This window comes from Xenopus tropicalis, chromosome 1, assembly GCF_000004195.4.
Source record: "Xenopus tropicalis strain Nigerian chromosome 1, UCB_Xtro_10.0, whole genome shotgun sequence".
Taxonomy (NCBI): domain Eukaryota; kingdom Metazoa; phylum Chordata; class Amphibia; order Anura; family Pipidae; genus Xenopus; species Xenopus tropicalis.
The window spans coordinates 154,231,700-154,251,663 of record NC_030677.2 but is presented as its reverse complement, the minus strand read 5'-3'; the positions used below and the strand labels follow the sequence as shown (position 1 = coordinate 154,251,663).

General features: G+C 38.0%; 1 protein-coding gene across 1 annotated transcript; it reads right to left on the bottom strand.

Moving 5' to 3' along the window:
• Positions 1 to 3,336: 3,336 nt before the first annotated feature.
• Positions 3,337 to 19,894, bottom strand: cdc45 (cell division cycle 45). Its single transcript, XM_002931882.5, has 19 exons — positions 19,730 to 19,894; positions 19,587 to 19,646; positions 16,250 to 16,342; positions 15,010 to 15,147; positions 14,771 to 14,920; positions 14,489 to 14,547; positions 13,122 to 13,170; positions 12,808 to 12,869; positions 12,645 to 12,695; positions 11,739 to 11,858; positions 10,061 to 10,192; positions 9,746 to 9,844; positions 8,840 to 9,001; positions 8,206 to 8,344; positions 7,230 to 7,313; positions 6,085 to 6,203; positions 5,589 to 5,665; positions 4,577 to 4,642; positions 3,337 to 3,538 (listed from the first exon to the last, which is right to left on the bottom strand). Exons 1-18 carry the CDS (start codon positions 19,778 to 19,780, stop codon positions 4,578 to 4,580), a joined length of 1,710 nt encoding a protein of 569 aa, XP_002931928.1. The 5' UTR covers positions 19,781 to 19,894; the 3' UTR covers positions 3,337 to 3,538; position 4,577.
• Between the last annotated feature and the right edge of the window lie 70 nt (positions 19,895 to 19,964).

The window sequence follows — 19,964 nt, the reverse complement described above, 5'->3', positions numbered from 1 at the left end:
ATCTAAAACGAACATTCAGAATCTGAAATTGTAGCCCTAAAAATACAAATCAGAGGATATTCTGAACATGAAATAGTTAGCAGACACCAATCGTACCAATGTAGGTCCCCCAATGATATATATATACAATAGATGCGCAGATTTCATAGTTATGCAACCCAAATTTTTGGGAAGATAATTCTAAGCCCAAACATGGCCGGAAAATCATACAAAACTACGATTTTATTGGTACATGTATGGCCAGCTTTATTGCTAAAACAATATAGCAGAAGCCAGATAAATAACAAACCTGGAGGAGAACTGACTTCTGTCCCATTGTTTGAAGCATTAGAACCAGAGAACAGAATGGGATAAACAAATACTACACAAAAGTTTTTATTTGCAATTACATTTAAAAAAATCTTTAAAATCAATTAAAATTTTACATTTTCTAACAATTGCAGTCTATGAGAGGAGAAACATGAATAAAACAGATATTTTCTTGCCAATCTACCCCCTTGTTTAAAAATCCAGCTTGGGCAGTACAAACCTTTTGCCTGTTTTAATTAAAAATGATCTATTGTTTTTTGCACTAAACCCACACAATCTGAAAGTTTCCCTATCGAGCTTCTACTGGCTCCTCCGAGCAACTGAGGAAGAGAAAAGGTAAATAAACTACCAGCCCACAGAGAAGCCCTCTGTATAATGAACTCCTCCTTATCTAAATCCTAAGCACTGCCATACATGGCGGATTCTCAGCCTTCAGATAAACGCAGTGCAAGAATCTTCCCCAATTGATGTACAGGCACACAGATGGGATTTAGACAAAGAAACACTCGCATATGCAATTCTGAGTCAGATTCCACTCAGTTTGTCAGCGCCAGTACCTGGGCCAATGCAATGGCTTTGGGTGGAGGCAGATCGATAAGCTTTTTGGAACTTAAGGTCCCCATACATGGGCTGATTCTAGCTGCCGATAGCGGTCCCTTAGACCAGTGCTGTCCAACTGGCGGCCCGCGACCCCCCTCTGTGTGGCCCCCCACCTGTCTGGCTGCTTTGATGGCTTACTCTTGTGTAAACTTTAAATGGTATCAGTACTGAGATTAACTGCCCCCCCCTGCATGGTTCTCACCTCAGATTCAGGCTGTAATCAGGCTGTATTGTTTAAATATGTAATCCCCTGTGTTGTTCACACCTTTTAATCTCTGCATTGTTCACCCCCTGCAGTGTTCACACCTCAGACTCAGACTGTAATCACTCCCATTGTTCCCCTGTTCACACCTCAGGAGCAGTAGAAACCCACAAATAATCCCTGCATACTACAAAAAGAACATATACTGAGGTGTTACTGCAATTAAAACGTTTTTAAATATATACCCTGTAGTTATTGTGCAGACTGGAGAAGCAGTGCCAGCATTGTGTCACTGTAGGCTGCCTGTGTGTGCCATACACACAGGCAGCATACGGCAAGCAGAGTATGGCACACACAGGCAGGGTAGGGAAGGCAGAGTATGGCACACACAAAGGCAGGGTAGGGCAGGCAGAGTATGGCAGGTTTTTGCATATGGGTATGGTCATGTGATAACATGGGTGTGGTTTCAAGTGGGTGCGGTTTCAAAAAGGGGAGTGGTCAAAACTGGCTTCCATTATCGGCCCTCCACCACGTAGGTCGGAAAAATTCCGGCCCTCGGTACAACAGAAGTTGGACAGCACTGCCTTAGACCGATTCGGCAGCTAACTGGCCCGTGTATGCGCACTCCAGATGGGCCTGCCTGACCGATAACTGGCCTGAAATGGGCCAGATCACGATCAGGCAGGTTAGAAAATCTAGTCGGATCGGGGACCGCATCAACGAGCCAATGCGGTCCCGATCAGACTAGATTTTAGACTTGGATTTAAATGCCTATGCCCATCATTATAATTCGATTGTTTTGCCCCAGGGCCAAACGATCGAATTACCCTAGATTCTCCCGATATCGCCCACCCGTAGGCGGATCTGCCCATGTATGGGGACCCTTAGGGACAGAATCTCAGCCAGTGTTTATCTGCAAGCTGAGAATCCACTCCATGTGGCAGTGCCCAAGAGGGTTTTATTTATAGAGGAAGGAGACTGACTGCTGAAGGGCACATTGGACTTTCATTGATAAGCAGTTCTATTATATGTTGATAAAATTGACTTATTTCCAAAATTTTTCAGGTCCCAGTAACTTTGTAATACCACTGGAGCTCATATCTATTTAAATAGATAATCCACAGGTTAAGGCTAATGACAGACAGGTCAATTTCTCAGCTCGTGCACATACATCAATCAAGGTGGCCACACATGTTAAGATCCGCTCGCTTGGCAATATCGGGTGAATTTAGGCTAATTCAGTCGTTTGGCCCTGGGGCCAAATTATCAAATTATAACGCCAAATAGGCGCAGTTGGTTCGGGGACCACATCAACAAGCTGATGTGGTCCCCAATCAGACTAAATTTTTTAACCTGCCTGAACGATATCTGGCCGATTTCAGCCCAGATATCAATCGGGCAGGCCCGTTGTTTGTGCCCCTACACAGCGATAGACATGGAGAGTATCTAGTGTTTTTACTGCAAAGGGGATCACTTGAGGGTTCTTAAGTTAGCAAACATGGCATTTGGAAAAAAAGTGTGGGGTCAGTTAGAAGGTACACACTTTGTTGGTAAAACCTACCCCCCACCAAAACTCTGACATGGGTTTCTAAAAGGATCAGTGCTAATGGCTCTGCTTTTCTGCATATACACTGCATTTTCAAAAGCTCATTTCCTCCTTTGGCATTTAGTACTCTATTTATGCTGATGACATTCAAATGTACTTCCTTTGCCTTGAACTTTTTTCATCTCTTACGTCTCAAGTGTCCACTTTCCTGTCTGCTATATCCTCCTGGATGTCCTCGTTACCACAAACTTAGTTAAAACAGAAAACGTTCAAGTACCTATGGCTCCCCCAATTACCCCCCCCAAATAAATACTGCATTAACTCTGCTTTAAGTGTTTCACTGCTAGTCATATACAGTCAAAGCCATGTCACCTGTGCCTGTTTGGCAGTTTCAGCCACTGCACATGAAATGTCAGGATGAAACACTCTCCAGTACCAGGAGTAAGGCAGTTCGATTTTGTTGCCTGAAAGAATTCTTATACCTTTAAAACCAAAGTGGTCCACATGGTTTGTGGTTACACAAGACACCGGATTTATAAAGGCATCAATAGTCTTTAAAAAGGAATTCCTGGAACAGCCAACATGCTTTCTCTGAGCAACAAAAATGTATTGCTCCTTAAATGTACACTGCTAACATTCACTCATTCTGTAATTACCCAAATACTTAATAGACATCAAATTTTACAATAGAAATTTAATTTTTATTTACAGTTTTAGATACAAACATGTTATTACACTGGGCTTAATACATTCAGCTAAATAATTTAGTCAGTACATATATATTTTTTTAAAAGACACTTTAAAATGGGAGACTAAAATGCACATTTACAAAAGTCAGTAAGAGATCTTGAGAAGAGGCAGGTGAAAATAGCCATGGGTTACTGAAATGACAGGAAAAAAAAAGTTAATACAAACAATATAGCTTTAAAGTATAAGCCCCCCAGAAATGGCCAATTGCTTTATATTGAGTCAGTCACTGAAGTAAAGGGGAAAACTACCTTATTCCTATAAGTTTATCAAAGCACAGATCATGTGGCTGTGGCACCCTGGTATATGAAGACCAAGGCTAGCCCCATGTGACATTTCAAAATTAATTAAAAAAAAAAAGTTTGTAAAATGTATTTCAATGCAGAATTCTGCTGCAGAAGCTCTGTTAACCGATGGGTTTTGAAACAACCATGTTTTCCCATGACAGTATTCCTTCAACTATAATAATGAATAAGTGAGAACAAAAATGAAAACAACTTTAGCCCAAGTGCCATATGTTATGTGTGAGCAGATATGAAATCAGACTGAATTAGATTACACAAGGCAGGATACCACTTGTTCTACATGAGTGCATTGAATAGCGCTTATGATGAATAATGCACAGATAATCCCCCTCACATTGGACTTCTGCTTGGAAATCTGCCTGGAAATATATTTGTCTACCTTGCAAGGTAGAAACATGGAGCAGCTTCAATATCCCAAGTTCATCGCAATAAATATGAGAAGCCATAGATTTTTTTGTGATTAAAACTATAGGTAAAAAAGTATGTTAAGCACAAGTCACATTTATTGCACTCATGCTGAAAAACTGGTATACTGCCCCTTTAAGCAACATTATCCAACAATCCAGACCTGCCTCACCTATGAATTTGGAAAAACTCCTCTTCACTAATTGCTTTTACTTGTACACAGAACAGTGCAAGGTTGTATTAACCCCAGACACTGACAGCACTAGCTCACACGAATTTCAGTCCCAGTACCACCTAATTAATACAATGCCTAATTTTCTTGGGATACTTGATAAACTGCTAAACTCTTTATTAACTGGACCCATGATACTAAAGACTAAAGATTATCACTTTATCAATGCAAAATGTTCAATGCATACTGCATATATGGACTAGTAAAGCAACACCTTTCCTTTTACATACCTCATGACAACAGAGAGATAAGCGCATCCAGGAACTTGCTGCGGTCCTCTGTCCTTAACTCAATTACTTAATACACAGAAAATATAAATAGAAGTTTAGACATACATTGCATATCAAGCACACACTTTGTATGGCAATATGCAAGGCACAGGTAGGATGTTTACTGTAATGCAGGCATTATTATGAGATTAGTGAACGTGAGTCAGTGAATGCTCCTAGGCACAATACAGGAAGCCAACCTTTTTTTCCTCCCTACCAAGTACCTATAGAGTAATAGTCTTGGCTGGCAACATTCCAAACACTCCAATATATCAAAAGGGACAGAGGTCAGAATTCCTGTAGGCTGACCTCATTAGAACTCCTTTGTGCCGGAGGTAGCCAGCTACTGTGCACAACTACGGTCTTAGTACAAAAGGAAAGAACCCAAAAAATTAAGTTTAAGCTTCAAGGAAATCTTAAAGGAATGGTAACACCAACAAATTAAGTGATTTATATGCATTCATTATGATGTCCTGTTATCCTGCACTGTTAAAAGGTGTGAGATTCAGAAACACTGCTATAGTTTAAAAAAATATTAGCTGTTGTACAGCCATGGAGGTAGCCATTCAAGCTGAACAGGGCAAAAAGGCTCCAGTTTTACACAGCAGAGAACAGATAAATTGCATAGAATACAGTGGGTTTAGTTCTTACACAGGGAAATAAACCGTATCCAATGCTATTCATGCCGATCTAAAGGATTAAGACTAAACTACAAAAGGAGATTTTGGTCAGATTTGGTTATATTTGACCCATGCAAGACCAAGCAACAGCACAAGATTTTGTAGGATCAACAAAATCTGATCCCCACAGCTGTAATGCAAGTCGGATCAGATGGTGGGTTTGCACATGCATCTACATCCAACAGTTAATGTATTTCAATGAAAAAGTCTTTCAGAGAGCTCTATTTAATGTTACTGGTTTAAGTTTTTAAAACTCATAATGTTGCAGTTGTAAAAAGCAACCAGTTACTTACTGGACATGTCAAAATGGTTGTGGAGCGTCCGAGAACTGGTGCTCTCCGCTGCTTTCTCAAATGCTCGTCCAAAAAAACTGCAGCATGACGGCAAAAGAAAAAAAAAAAAATTAATACTAAGCAGAGTCTAAAACAACTTAAGAAAAATTCTTGGGTTTGTGAAGTAAAATCTAAATTACTTTTGTTAGCACAAGACCTGTCGAGTGCTGTACACACACACACACGGACCAGCACTCTCAAATATTAAATCAAGGAAGGTCCAAATGTGGCCCAAAACATTGGACACAAGTGACATGTGAAATAAAGACATTTTATTGTTTTTATACTTGAGAATGCTGGTTCGTGCCAAACATATAGAACGTTTGGAGACAAGTGCAGGCACATTTTCTTTAATTGTATATACTGTACACACACACACACACACACACACATTATTCAATAATTTTTTCTTTCAGAATTACAATTTTAAAGAAAGGAAACCACAATAATGACTTACTTCTTCTTGTCTGAGCTCTCTGCTTCAGGGGGAATCCCCACCATGATCACCGTCCCCTTCTCCGCATCCAGAGGAGCTGCCAACACCAGTGGAAGCAACTTACAGCGTTTGTTTTTGGTCTTTAATAAAAAATTTAAAAAAACGTAGTATTAGGGCCATGTCAAGCACAGTACACACTGATGTTAGGTGGTGGAAAATGGCCGATGTGACGGGGCACTTAGGCTTTTCTTTGGGCAACAATTTGGGTAGACTTAATTTAAAACCGGTTAATTAATGAAAGCAAAAAAAAAAAAGGAAAAGAAAAACATTAAACACCCACAAATGTCTTTAACGTCTTCCCCAATTTTTCAATTAGACCCATAGGTCAATTCAGAAAGATCTATCATCGTGAAATGACACATGCAATAACAGCTCCTACAACCCCTGGGCAGGCTCTCATTAGGATGTGCCAATAGAGCTGTCCTAAAAGCATTGGGCCCTAACATGCTCATGATCTACCCAAATTCCACATTTTGCAACATTTGGGGCCCCCACCTGTCCTGACAGTGGCCTTGTAACATTGGGCAGGTAGTTGAAGATTGCCGCAATCCCTAATTTGAATTGCACAAGTCTTCAACAGTCTATGTATATGTTGTCCGAAAAACAACTAGTTTTGGTGGACTCCAGGCACAGTTGCCCTGCCAAAAGGTAAAACTGGTCCAAACAGTGACCTAATTCTGTGCCTGTGTGATGTCATTGCCTGATACAAGAATGTTAAGGGCCATGCGTCCCTTAGGCAATTTGTCTAATCAGCCTACAGGCTGATTTGTTTTCAATGTCATCTGGTACATGGTTTGCATTTCTAAAGAGATATCGTCAGCACATCAAGATGGGGAAAAGGTAATATGAAAAAAAAAAAAAAAAAGGTAAAAAGGGTAATGGTTTGTGTGCATGTCTGTGAAAAATTGGTTAAATATCTATACATTCTTTTGGCCATTTTAGAAGCCACAGAAAAATACACAAACAATTACCACCACCACCACCCCCCCCCCAATTTTTTTTTTTTCTTATAACATTAAGGGCTCTGGCACACGAGGGAGTTTAGTCGCCCACGACTAATCTCCCCGTGTACCAGAGCCCTAAGATTTAGAGAAGTTATTACTTACAGAACACACAAAGGACTTCAGCAAGTATTTACAAAGCAGGCAGAGAGATATAGGATTGGCAAACATCTTAACATCTGGTGTCCCCTATTCAGAAAGAAAAAGACAGCACGTTTAACAGCAGCCCCTACTGGTTGTTCAACCAACTGCAGCTCCTACAATGTGAAGTTAAGTTAGTTAAAATACCAGCTTACCTATGTTTACCAAAATGTCCCACCTTATATTGCTTTGTATTGATCTGATAACATCTTATGCATGTACAGAGTACAGTACTTTAGAATAAAAAACACTACAGGGCTACAGATGCCTATTGGTTACTTATGCTGGCTGTACACAAAAATGTGCTCATTTTGCAAGGTCATCAAACAAGCAGATCTTTGCCCTATTTTGCCACATAAATGCCGAGCCAAATCAGCATATGATCATCATAACAGAGGTTCTGTGCAGGTCTTCCCATACGTGGGACAACTCTGCAAGGGCCCAACTGCACTGTATTAAAGGGGAAATATAACATATAAACCTAATAGGGTATCCATTTTGTAGATATAATAAAACCTTTTGCTATATTAATGTATTCATATGTATTTTTGTTTTAAATATGCGACTTTTCTTTCAAAGCTAAAATACCTTAAACCACCTCCCACTGAGTATAATGGAAATCATTGCTGTAAAATGCACATTACAGCAAACATTAGAACATAAAGAGATAAGCCATCTGTGGGAATAGCATTGTTATATATTTGCAACAGTTATACACTGAACCGCCAAAGTTATTTTCTCAACTAGATATAAAACAGCATAAAAAAACCTGTCCATAATGTGGAGCAATATAAACTTTCAACATTACAAATAAAATGCAACAGGGACTTATTACATAAGAATAAAATGTATATACAAGAGCACCTAATTAAATGTAATGACTATACAAATAAATAAGGCTCTACTCGAGTACATAGCAGGATCACATACAAACACTGACCTCCATCAGGTAACAGTAGAGGAAGGGGCCCTGGGACAATATAAGGTTTGTGCAGATGCAGCTGGCCACTGTCTGTTGAATAGCACGTAAAAGTTTTTTGGCCATTTCCAGGCCAGTGTGCAGTTTGTCCAGATTACTCCTGAAGAAAGAAGAGAGATTTGGAAAATTAACAGCAATGTTTCCTTTTCTTTTGCAAGCTTCCTAATCTCATCTGAATGTTTTCCGACGGTAATGTAAATCCTGTAGGAAAATATATGTTGTTTCGGCTTTCCAAGTCACCCAGTGTTTCCTTGCAAGGCAACTTTGGCCCACAAGGCAATGTATGGCCATCTTAAAGCTAATGGTAGATGGGTCATTTTCTGAGCAATCATATATACACCAATGGAGGAAGTGTTCTGCTACCTTTTGTCCTCTGTACATGTGCTTATTAATAGGCACAAGATCAGCCTGTCAGCCCACACACAGTGAATTTTCATGCGAAAATGCATAGTTCAGCATTCCAATATAAAAACCACAATAAAATTCTTATATAAAAATCCAGGCTGATCCTGTGCCTGTCAGTGAACGCATTTGTGAAACGACGTGTGCCATTTGCCTCAGAAATACTAAAATAGGGTAAAGTAGAGTAACTAACCTGGAGAGGCTATCTAAGGCCTTGATAAAGTTATCGGTTCCCTTCTCATCTCGTTCAATGTTTTCCAGGAGAGAAAGCACAGCAAATACAATGTCACTGGCCAGAAACTTGTTCTTAAATCCAAACTGCACACTGAACGTCTGCACCCTCACATCCTTCATTCTGTCAAAATTAGCAACCGGTGGTTTTTAAATAAACAATCATAATAAGGAATCATCTAAAGCACACAAAGAAACACATCAATTAACTATGTCAAGCAACATGTTTTGCTCACAAAACTACATAAGATCAAGTTATCTAGTAAGACTGGGAAAAAAAAGACAAGTTCATCAAGTTTAACCTACCTATTAAACTCTACAAAAGCATTCAGAGGAATGCAAACAATCAAAGCTTTAGATATGTAGCCTTAGCTGTGCCCTTTACTGTTCTTCCTATGTTGATGGTAAAGACTTATTTTTATTTTGCTGTGACTATTTAAAATTTTACACAAAAATTACAGATTCGGCTCTTATCTACACATTATGCTTTGAACTGTTCAAATTTTTTGATACTAAGTTTAACAACACCCGCAGGCTCTAAGGGTGTTGACTAAATATATTTAGGCCACAGGGCTGAGGAAAGTGGATCCACTCCAATTTGTAGCTCCACTGACATGGCATCACAAGCATGCCCCAAGTGCCCTTATGACTTACCATAAAAGTTTATACCCAATAAATTGTATTTTAATAAAAAGAATTTCATATTTTTTGGACTGTTAGACATTTAAGCATGTTTAACATGTGGGTGCCCCAGTATTTCAGCTAAGCAAAGGACCAAATAGTGACAATGTTTTGAATGCAAAGTTTATCACAAGTCAACGGTGAGCAACATTCTAGACAAACTAATGAACAACAATTAAACATTTACCCAAATTTATTTGCCGACTCCTCAAGCATTTCCCGTAGATTTTCCTTTAAAGATATGTCCATAGAATTAAACTTCTGTTTTACTTGCTTAAGAGGCATCCTGAAAATAACATATACAAATAAAATACTTAAATAGTAATACACTCTAATATATTGTAAATCCGGCAATGGTATTTGGATAAAGGCAGATTTCAGAAAGGGCTTGCACATAATATACAGAGCGCACAAGCTTGCTTTTTCAAGTGTTAACTAGCATCAAGTGAGATATGGAGAACAATCAGCATTACCATGTTTATACAAAGTAAACAAAGCTTACCCCATGTCTGCAAGAAATTCTTGAAGTTTTTTCTGCCCTTGCACAGACCATAGCTTGAGACTAGCAGATGTGTAACAGGAGTTACAGATGCTTTCATACAGAGACCAATGCTGATACAGCGAAAGACGCAGACTGGTACCAATAAGTTAAGGATGACAACAAGATCATTTCCACCATAACATGTATGCATTGTACCAAAGTGGCAGTTTGTTCTTAGAATTCTGAATTTGTTTAACGCATACTTATTAAGCAAATCATGAAAAATACTGACCATTAATTACACATTTTTAAATGCATTTGTGAATCCGTATATGAGGAACACTTAAAAACACAAAGCTAAAATATACATTTATTCAGTAACCTCTCAACTTCCACGAGAAAAAAAAAAAGAAGTTTGTTTTAATGTCTATATCTTGCTTTGTGGGATGCAGCAAAGTGCTCTCTAGGTTTTCCAGAGTCAAACTGGCCATATACAAACCCGTATAGGTTCAGAATAGATGATGGCCTGTCCAACAGATGCAGAATCCATGTGCTGTCATGTGATATTAAGTAGGATCTAACCTATACTGAATAATTAGGCAGTTAAAATACACATGTCCTTGCAGTTGTGATGAATGGAAAAACATAGTAATAATCCACTTAAAAAGAAATCTGTAATTTACAACTGCCAAACTAGGATTGTATTACTGAATTCTGCTCATAAATTAAATAACACACATTTTTTAAATTCCACAGAAAATCTGGTCAAACAGAACAGTAATAAATCTGAATGGTAAGCAAGATCAGTTTGGTTCTTTCATTACAAAGCCCATTGGTTCTACTAACATGGTTTACTGATGCAAATGCTAAAGCAGAGCTATTCATTCTATGAGATGGCCTGATTATTTGATATACAAGTTGGTCATGGACCATACTGCATGTACAGGATTACATTTTCCAGCACTAGTCATTTTTTTAAAGGACAAGAAAAGGATAATACACTGGGGGCTCAACATGTTAAGCAAACCCCAATGTAGTAAATTGGTGTCTTTTTTCTGTGCATATTCCTTATCTTTATATTCATAGTCTATATTCCGGTCTCTCATTCAAACCACTGCCTGGTTGCTAAGGTAAACAAAACCCTAGCAACCAGATAGCTGCTGAAATTTTAAACTGGAAAGCTGCTGAAGAGAAAGCTAAATAATGGGAAAAACCACAAAAAATAAAAACCAATTAAAAATTGTCTCAGAATATCAATGTCTATACCATACTAAAAGTTAATGTGAAGGTAAATAATTTTTATGTTTTCATGGGATAGAACTACATGACTGATGTTTGCAGTTTGTCTAATTCTATCTACTGTTTATCATCTTAATTTTTTTAACTTAAGTTTGCTGCTTTTATGTACCTACAATAGTGACAATTTCAAAAGAAAAAATGAAAAGTATATTAAGTTTTCATGCTGCCAGTGGACAAATGCATAGTCAAACCCATTTGCTTTTTTTTTGGTTCAAGTATAAAACTTACTAGGTTTTTTTCTTACATATGTACATAGACCACGGATTAGCATGGCTGGCTGCTTTAACAGAAACAAATGTCCAGGAATAAGGAGAGAGAGGTGATATAATACCATACTTTATGTTCTAAGTAAAAGAGCTTAAAATTCAATTTCTTTATGCAGATCATATTATAAGGATACTCATATTCAAATGCTATCCTCATGCAGTCAATTGAGAGTGAATTTTCTTCATCCTCATTGCGGTGGTTGTGTCGGGAAACATGGCGCTGGAGGGTTCCAACATCGGTCACATATTTCATTCTTAGGAGTATAGTAAGTGTAATCTGTTAGTGTCATACTAATTATAGCAAAACTAGGATAATATTTTACTAGTTTAGCATTTTAAATGAGTCATAACAATACTTCTACCACTAGCGATGTTTTTCAAGCAGGAATGGAAGACATGACTTGAACCAACTAATTATTCTAGTTTTTATAGTTAAAGGGCCACTCTCCTCTTAAAATCTTAATGTGCTTAAGTAAGGGAATACCTTTGCTCATAATTTTATGGCAACTAACAGGATATGAGCATACTTAATAACAAATGTTCAGCCACAGCATTAAGGCAACCACTCTTTTCCCGAAGGCCATGCCCTCTGGTCAGCAAATAATGCTGCTGACTTTTGCAAAAGGATTATGAAAAAAAGAAAATGGCTACTAGTGGGGAAAAAAAGTACAACCTTAAAATAAGTTCTGTCCTCAAGTAAAATAGTGGTGGCAAAACTATAAATTCAGGGGACTGCACTCTGCAGACTATGGGACCCCCTTAAGAGCCAATATGTAGAAGTCAGGATAAGAAGCAAATAACTGCAATGTAGTGCTTAAATTAAAAAAAAAAAACAAAAAAAAAAACAAAGCTTAAGTCTGAATATCTCCACTGAAATAACACAAAGCACACTGGCCACTCATGAGAATGGCTCTTTGTGAATCCAAATGTTTTCCATAACACGTCCCCTTGTAAAATGCTAGCCTTAATGACAGTACTGAATTTTTGCCAACACAATAGCACAATTTCTTCAAAAGTAGTATAAAAGCAGTTTAACATACTGAGTTATTCGGTCCTGAACCCACTGGTCTGTCAGCCCAACAATTGCCCACCTGCAAAAGAAAATAAACATTCTCCTTTTATCTGGAAAATACATAATTCAGATACAAAAAAACGCTTAATCTACAATGTAATACCTCATTATACTAACTAATGCATACCTACCATAACATATCATTTGAATCCTTAGACATAATCCAAGCCAACTCAAACATCATCATTGCAGACTATACAAACAAAAGAAATAATTAGTTATCATAAATACAACAAAACATGAGCAATGGTTTCAGGTGCCAAAGTGGTATATCAGGATGATAGGAATTAAAAATTTCAAATTATAATAAAAAGTCATTATAGTCCAAAGATGCCAATTAATTCCAAAAAGGAAAGTTAAATTAAGCATTAGTGCTGGCAAGATATATAGATTATATATAAATTTCTTTCTATAATGGAAGTGCATAACCAGCTTTACTACTTACTGATGTTCCATGATATTCATACTGCTCATAGTCAAAAAGAATCTCTCTCCTGCAAAGAAACAAGGGACAGCTAAATGCCTAGTCTGTCAACAGTAATCAAAAAACAAGTATAGATTGATTCTATAATACAAATGTAACTAAAGGGGGAAGCTTAAAGCTTACTCAAATGCAACATACTCAGTGGTGTTCCTGTTACCTTATACAGTGGTTGGCTATTGTCAAGTCAAGCCTCAGTAAGCCACAGATTTGGTTTATGTAGCATAAGCTATATTAGTGTTGGATTCCAGGTAATGGTAATTTTTAAAAAAAAATTACTTCAGGACAGGCTTATGAGTAAAGTTTCACTTGCTTCAATTATTCAAGTTTAAGGCTACAGTTTGTTACTCTTACATTGCCTTTTCAATCACTACCTTTCTGCCATAAAATGACAAATAAAATTTGCCAGTTCCTTGTGGAACAAAGCACCCAAGCAAGCCAGGCCCGGATTTGTGGAGAGGCCACAAAGGCCCGGGCCTAGGGCAGCAAAAGTTTAGGGGTTTTAGGGGCCGCCCTGCCGCAACAAAATTTTTAAATTTGGCTCCCATACGGAGCAGTCGGGACCTCTCCCCACTGCTCCGTATGGAAGTTTAAAGGAGTGCATGCACACTCGCGGCTGGCGCGCGCGGGGGGCCACCAACAGGAGCGGCCACGGGGCACCCAGAAGACAAATCCGGCCCTGAAGCAAGCCTTACATGGTCATGGTTAAGACACCTGCCTGTCAATTTCTTCCACTGCTTAATCAGACCCAATGTTCATTGCTTTGTACATAGGGAAATTATTGTGTACAAAAAAAAGAAAGCCTTCCCTAAATTGCTGTCAGAGTAAGAAGCAGAGACCTTATAAGAGTGTCACAAAGCAGGAAGCACAGAATTGTCAATGTTATTGTACACTGTAGGGTTAAAGTTTGCTTATTAAAACCAGGGGACCTAGTACTAAACAATAAAAAGAATACAATGACATTCTTAAAAATTATGTGCTCACTAATTTGTGGCAACAGTCAGGAAAGCACTTAGTTTCAGCATAGTAATGCCACCCTATGCGTAGGGAGGTCCATGCAGAACTGGTTTTCTAAGAATGAAGTAGAAGAACCTGACTAGCCTGCAGACAGCCCTGACCCAATGCCAACTGCAAGCCAGTTCTAATAGCAAATAAGCCCAATTATCTTATTTGCATGTGCAACAACATTATTTTGTCTCAGACTGTACTATGAAAAAAGGTAAACATAATAGCTTTCTTGGTCAAAAATTACAGACAACTTGATATATCGTATGGAATTACCAAAAAACCTGCACAAATTTAAAAAAAGATGCACAACTTTTTGGTACTACCTTCGAGCCTCCCACTCCCTCCTCTGGCGTCTCCTCTCTATCCTTCGTTCCACTGCTGCCTAAATACAGAAGGTTGAACAGTATATGTTAGTAAGGCTTTTCAAGCAAAACTTGAAATCAAGGCAGACTGACAAAATATGGCTTAACTGGACCAAGAATTAACAATGGGTTACAAAAGCTACACTTATATATCAAATTAAAATTTTGTTACTGAGAATTCACCAAAATTCCTTAACTGCTAAGATAAACTGTGTTTGCACATAACACATTACAGACATATACCTCATCAAATCGCCTCCTCTTTCCAGAAGGTTCTGCTCCATCACTTTCATTTCCAGAATCATCCCCATCCTCCTCATCTTCATCATCATTGAAAATGTCATCATAAGCAGGTATTTCCAAGTCATCATCCTGCCGGATCAGCAACTTGATCTTTAAATTTAATGGTAATTTTTATTAAATAAGCAGATCAGTGTTTCTACTTCTGAAAGATTTCCAGTATCACTCTGTAGACTACATACCTGACTATCATTGTATATATTAACCACATCTATTGGTCTGTGAGTGTCACATATGTAAAAGATAGCCTCTTCTTGGGGCTGTAGAGTCTCTAGAAGGTCTATGTTTGCACCACAGTTTATGAGAACAAAGTAACGGAACTGTAATTACACAATGGGGAAAAATTATACAGGCAGAATTAGCACTGCCAGGAAAACAAAAAAAAAAAAAAAAAAAACACAATAAACTAGGACTGGGAAGGCAGTATACAAAGTGCTCTTGCCCAGGTGAGTAACCTCTAAAATGTTACAGACGTCCTGAACTTTTCACTGATTAAATAAGAATGCACATACAGCAACTTAAAGTGGTTGCTCACCTTTATGTTAACTTTGAATATGTGGCAGAATGGCAACAATTGGTCTTCATTATTTAGTTTGTACAGATTTTTTTTTTTTTTTTTTTTTTTTTTAATTATTTGCCTTCTTCTTCAGACTCTTTCCAGCTTTAAAATGGGGGCCAAAAAACTATTGCTCTGTGAGGCTACAATTTTATTGTTACTTTTTATTACTTATCTTTCTATTCAGACCATTTCTCTTATTCATATTCTAGTCTCTCACTGCAACTCTACCTTAGTAAACCCCTGGTTGCCAAGGCAATTTGGACCCTAGCAACCAGATAACAGCTAAAATTCCAAACTAGAGAGATGCAGAACAAATTAAACATTCTAAAAAAAGCAAACCAATTGCAAATTCTCAGAATCTCCCTCTCTACATCATACTAAAAGTGAATTCAAAGGTGAACAACCCCTTTAAGAACTAGTACTAGAAAGCTTTTCTTCACTCCTTTTAGCTACATTCCTGTAGCTAAGCCATCCCATTTTAAGCAATTAGATCCCCTACATAATGCATGAGATGAATGATAATGCTTGAAATAAACATCATTGTATAACTGCATTCAGGGAATTTTTATTTGAACGTGCCACTGGCCATTTAAGAAGGAGCATCAAAGCTAAACCACAGTTACTGATATTATATTTATAAACTTCTGCCGTAAGTTGAATGATGCTGAAAGCGGATGTACAGCTAGTTGCCCCTGCAACTAAAATCACCTCTGGCCTTATCTGGAAAGAAGGTGATGGGTAATAAAATTGCAGACTGTATAACAGATATAAGATGCAGCCAAACTAGACACCTAGCACTGGTGAGGTTACATATGCTATAAAATGAGAATTGGAAAAGAAACAGTACAAGAATGACAGATTACCTGTTCTTTATGTTCAAGAAACAATGTTTCAAGTTCCTGCCAGCCAGAGACTGGGACCAAGGTATACTGTACATGATCACACTGAAATAATGCCTGTGCACAAAAAAGATTAACACTGGTTAAGCTATCAGAGAAGACATTTAATACAAAAATCATATCTCTGTTTACATGAGGGGGTTTCAGCGTCATTGTGCAGCCTTATATAGTTAATTATTTTTAGCAGCTATCCAATTAAATTAAATGATATTGCACGCATCATCTGTCTAAAAGTTTTGTTCTTGTCCCTAGAGTTTAAACAATGCAGCAAGTCACCGTTCCTCCAGCTAAGACACCAACTCCCACAATGCATTGTTGCATTACACTATGGGAACTGATGCTTTGTCTGTAAGGAGATCAAGATTTTATTTAATTTATTTTTATTTTAAGTTCTTATAAGTCAGAAAAAAATATAAAAAGGCATATTGCTTCAATATTAAAATGTACATATACTTTTAAAATGGAGTTCCCATTTAAGGCTTTGCTTACACCGGATTTGTTTTGATTGTTAAAACAGTCCAACATAGCAGATGAGGGAGGGGGCAATTTAGTTGTATACAGATTCTTAAAGGACATGTAAAGCCTACATTTGCCTACAATATATATCAGGTGGGCACGTCTTCCCCCACCCAAATGGCATAATTTGCACTGCATATATCCCCCTCTGTTTATCAGCACAATTACATTTTTTCTAAAGCAAATAGCAGCTTTCACCCAGTGGCCATTTTTCCTGATACATAATCAAATACATTTATATCTGCAAACATACACACACAGACCCGAATTCAGCATACATTTCATAAAGAATACAGGCTCACACAGGCAGAACTGTCTTCGATAAAAGTTCTGCTTTGTTTAAGCTGAGCTCAGGACAGGAGGTTAGAAGAAAAACATTGAAGCAGACAGCTAGACCTGAGCTTCTATGGGACCCAGAAATGCCATCTCTTCATTGGCTGCTAGACTGGAGAGCGTGTTTGGTAATCGGAGCTTAGAACAACTGAGCATGCCCACAAGCCAGAAGTCAAAGCAAATCTCTGAGGGAGGGGGCTGAGTGGGTTACAGGAGGAGAAGGAAATCTAAGTGATTAATGGGATGCTGCAGCCTTTCTATTAACCTCTGGACAACCAGTGTGACAGGTATTAAAAAAAGATTTCTAAGAGGCTGTTTGTGCGTGGGGTTTACATGTCCTTTAAAGAAAACTCCTAAAACATCAATTAATGTCCATGCATCCAGAATACTTTAAACATTTGTGACTAGTCGTATAATACAAATGATCTTGCACTTGTTTGCCCTTTACTAGTACACCCAGGGTGTATCAAATGATGGGTTTACTTGGTGGGTAATTTGGCCAGCATACACTTAAAATGAGAAAAAAAAAACAAAACTACTTTTTAGACATTTTTAAATTTCTTAAAAATGCTAAATAGTCTACCAGTTCACTAAGAAAAATCAACAGTTTTCAGCCTATATTTAAAGTGCTAAGACTACATATTTTATGCTTTTTTGGTGCTAGATTTTTAAATGGCAGGTACCTTTAATGCATTAAGGAGAGGCATGCACCAAATCCAGGATTTTGGATTATCCTAGCACTGTTTGCAGATTTTTTAATTCCCCTAAACTAAATGGTTATTAAAATCACATGACTTTAAAGAGCTGGTTTGGCCCAAAAAATGGCTCACTACTTCAAGTGCAGGTTATCACTGTCCAGCAGCTGGGCTCTAGAAACCTGGTCTTCATCTTTGATGGGATAGTGTTTCTAGAGCACACTGCCCGATGTTATGATATCAGCCAAGGTGATAGGGCAGTTTGAGTTAAAGGAACAGTAACACCAAAAAATGAAAGTGTATAAAAGTAACTAAAATATAATGTGCTGCTGCCCTGCACTGGTAAAAGTTGTGTGTTTACTTTAGAAAGACTACTATAATTTATATAAATAAGCTGCTATGTAGCCATGGGGGCAGCCATTCAAAGGAGAAAAGGCACAGGCACATAGCAGATAACAGATAAAACACTATTGTATTCTACAGAACTTATCTGTTATCTGCTATGTAACCTGTGCCTTTTCTCCTTTTTTACAGCTTGAATGGCTGCCCCCATGACTACACAGCAGCTTATTATATAAATTATAGTAGTGTTACTGTAGCAAACACACCAGTTTTACCATTGCAGGGCAACAGTGCATTATATTTTTATTACTTTAAAGCTCTTTCATTTTTTAGTGTTACTGTTCCTTTAATAAAGGGGGAAGAATTGGAAAATTTAAGACCAAGCACATTACCACTCTGGACAATTGAATAGAACAAATATTTGTTCACAATTGTTGCAATATTTTGTAAATGTGCTAATAAGGGTTTGGACTAAACTTCTAAGGTGCATTTGACCAAAACCAAAAAATATGACTACGTAGTTATGGTAAAAATAAAAGTTAAATCATAGTATCCACCATTACACAGATGCACTATTTATATGTAGCAAATGCAAAACTTTCACAAGAATTTTACACTATAAAATGTTTTCATTTGGGCAAAAGGCTGGAGATGGAGGAATAATAGAACCAACTTGGGGCAAGTGTTCAGATTTCAGAAATGAAATATTTATCCTTCTTTCTAGGTTTTTCTATCATTGGTAACTTATACTCACTAGTACACTTTACATTGTTTTAGTAACAGTGTTTTAGTAGCAGACCCTAAATGGTTCAAGAGCTGCAACACTGTTGGTACCATGCACATTATCTGGTGGGAAATAAAATAAGTTGTATTTACCGGTACATGGGTCCTCTCCGACTTCATCCCTGATATTTACCTGGCCAACATATTAGGCAGTGTAGAAAAAAAAAAAAACCCATTGGGAAGAGCACCACATACGTATTGATGTGGACCTCTCCCAACAGCCTGCATTAGCAGCCATTATGATCCAATCATTGGTCGAAGGCCTAACAATCAGTGTGGTGCTGTGACATATGGGACAAAGATCCACTCATTTGGCAAACTAGGTGGTATGACCAGCTTTATATGTGGGGATGAAGTGTTTATACTGTCGGATCTGTGCAAGGGGCACTGTGAGTTTAATGGAAACCAGATATGCAGAAATCTCCCATTGTCAATTTTATGCAAAATCTTTTTTTTTAATTACATTTTCTCTGTAATAAAACAGTATCTTGTACTTTACAGCAACTAAGCTGCATAAAAACTTGTTAGTGATAAAGCAATCCTATTGGCTTTATTTCATAGTTACATGTTGTTTTAAGTAGGTATGGTGATTTAAATTGTTGAAAAAAAACTTAATTTTGGTTTGTTCTTACCTGAAGTACCTTACAGGCGCAGAGAGCATCAACATCAGGTGCAACAAGGAGAAGAACGCGCTGGAAATCAGAGAAGAGACAGTGAGTGGTGTCATATCATTTATTTGGGAAAAAAAATCCTTTATCCCGGTTACCCTTCTCACCTCGGTAACGATCACGTCGTAAAACTCTTTACGGAGATCACTCACAAACATCTCGACAAGTTGACGGCTGCCCTCGAAACTGGCGCCAAAATCCCTTAGAGCAGCGGTGGCCAATCAAACAGCCCGTTTCGTCGTGACATACACCAACCCCGCCCAATCCGTGAAGGCTCAGCGCAAGATAAACCCCGCCTCTGCGTCCTACAGTTTAGCAGCCAATTGGTCGCTTCCCGATATC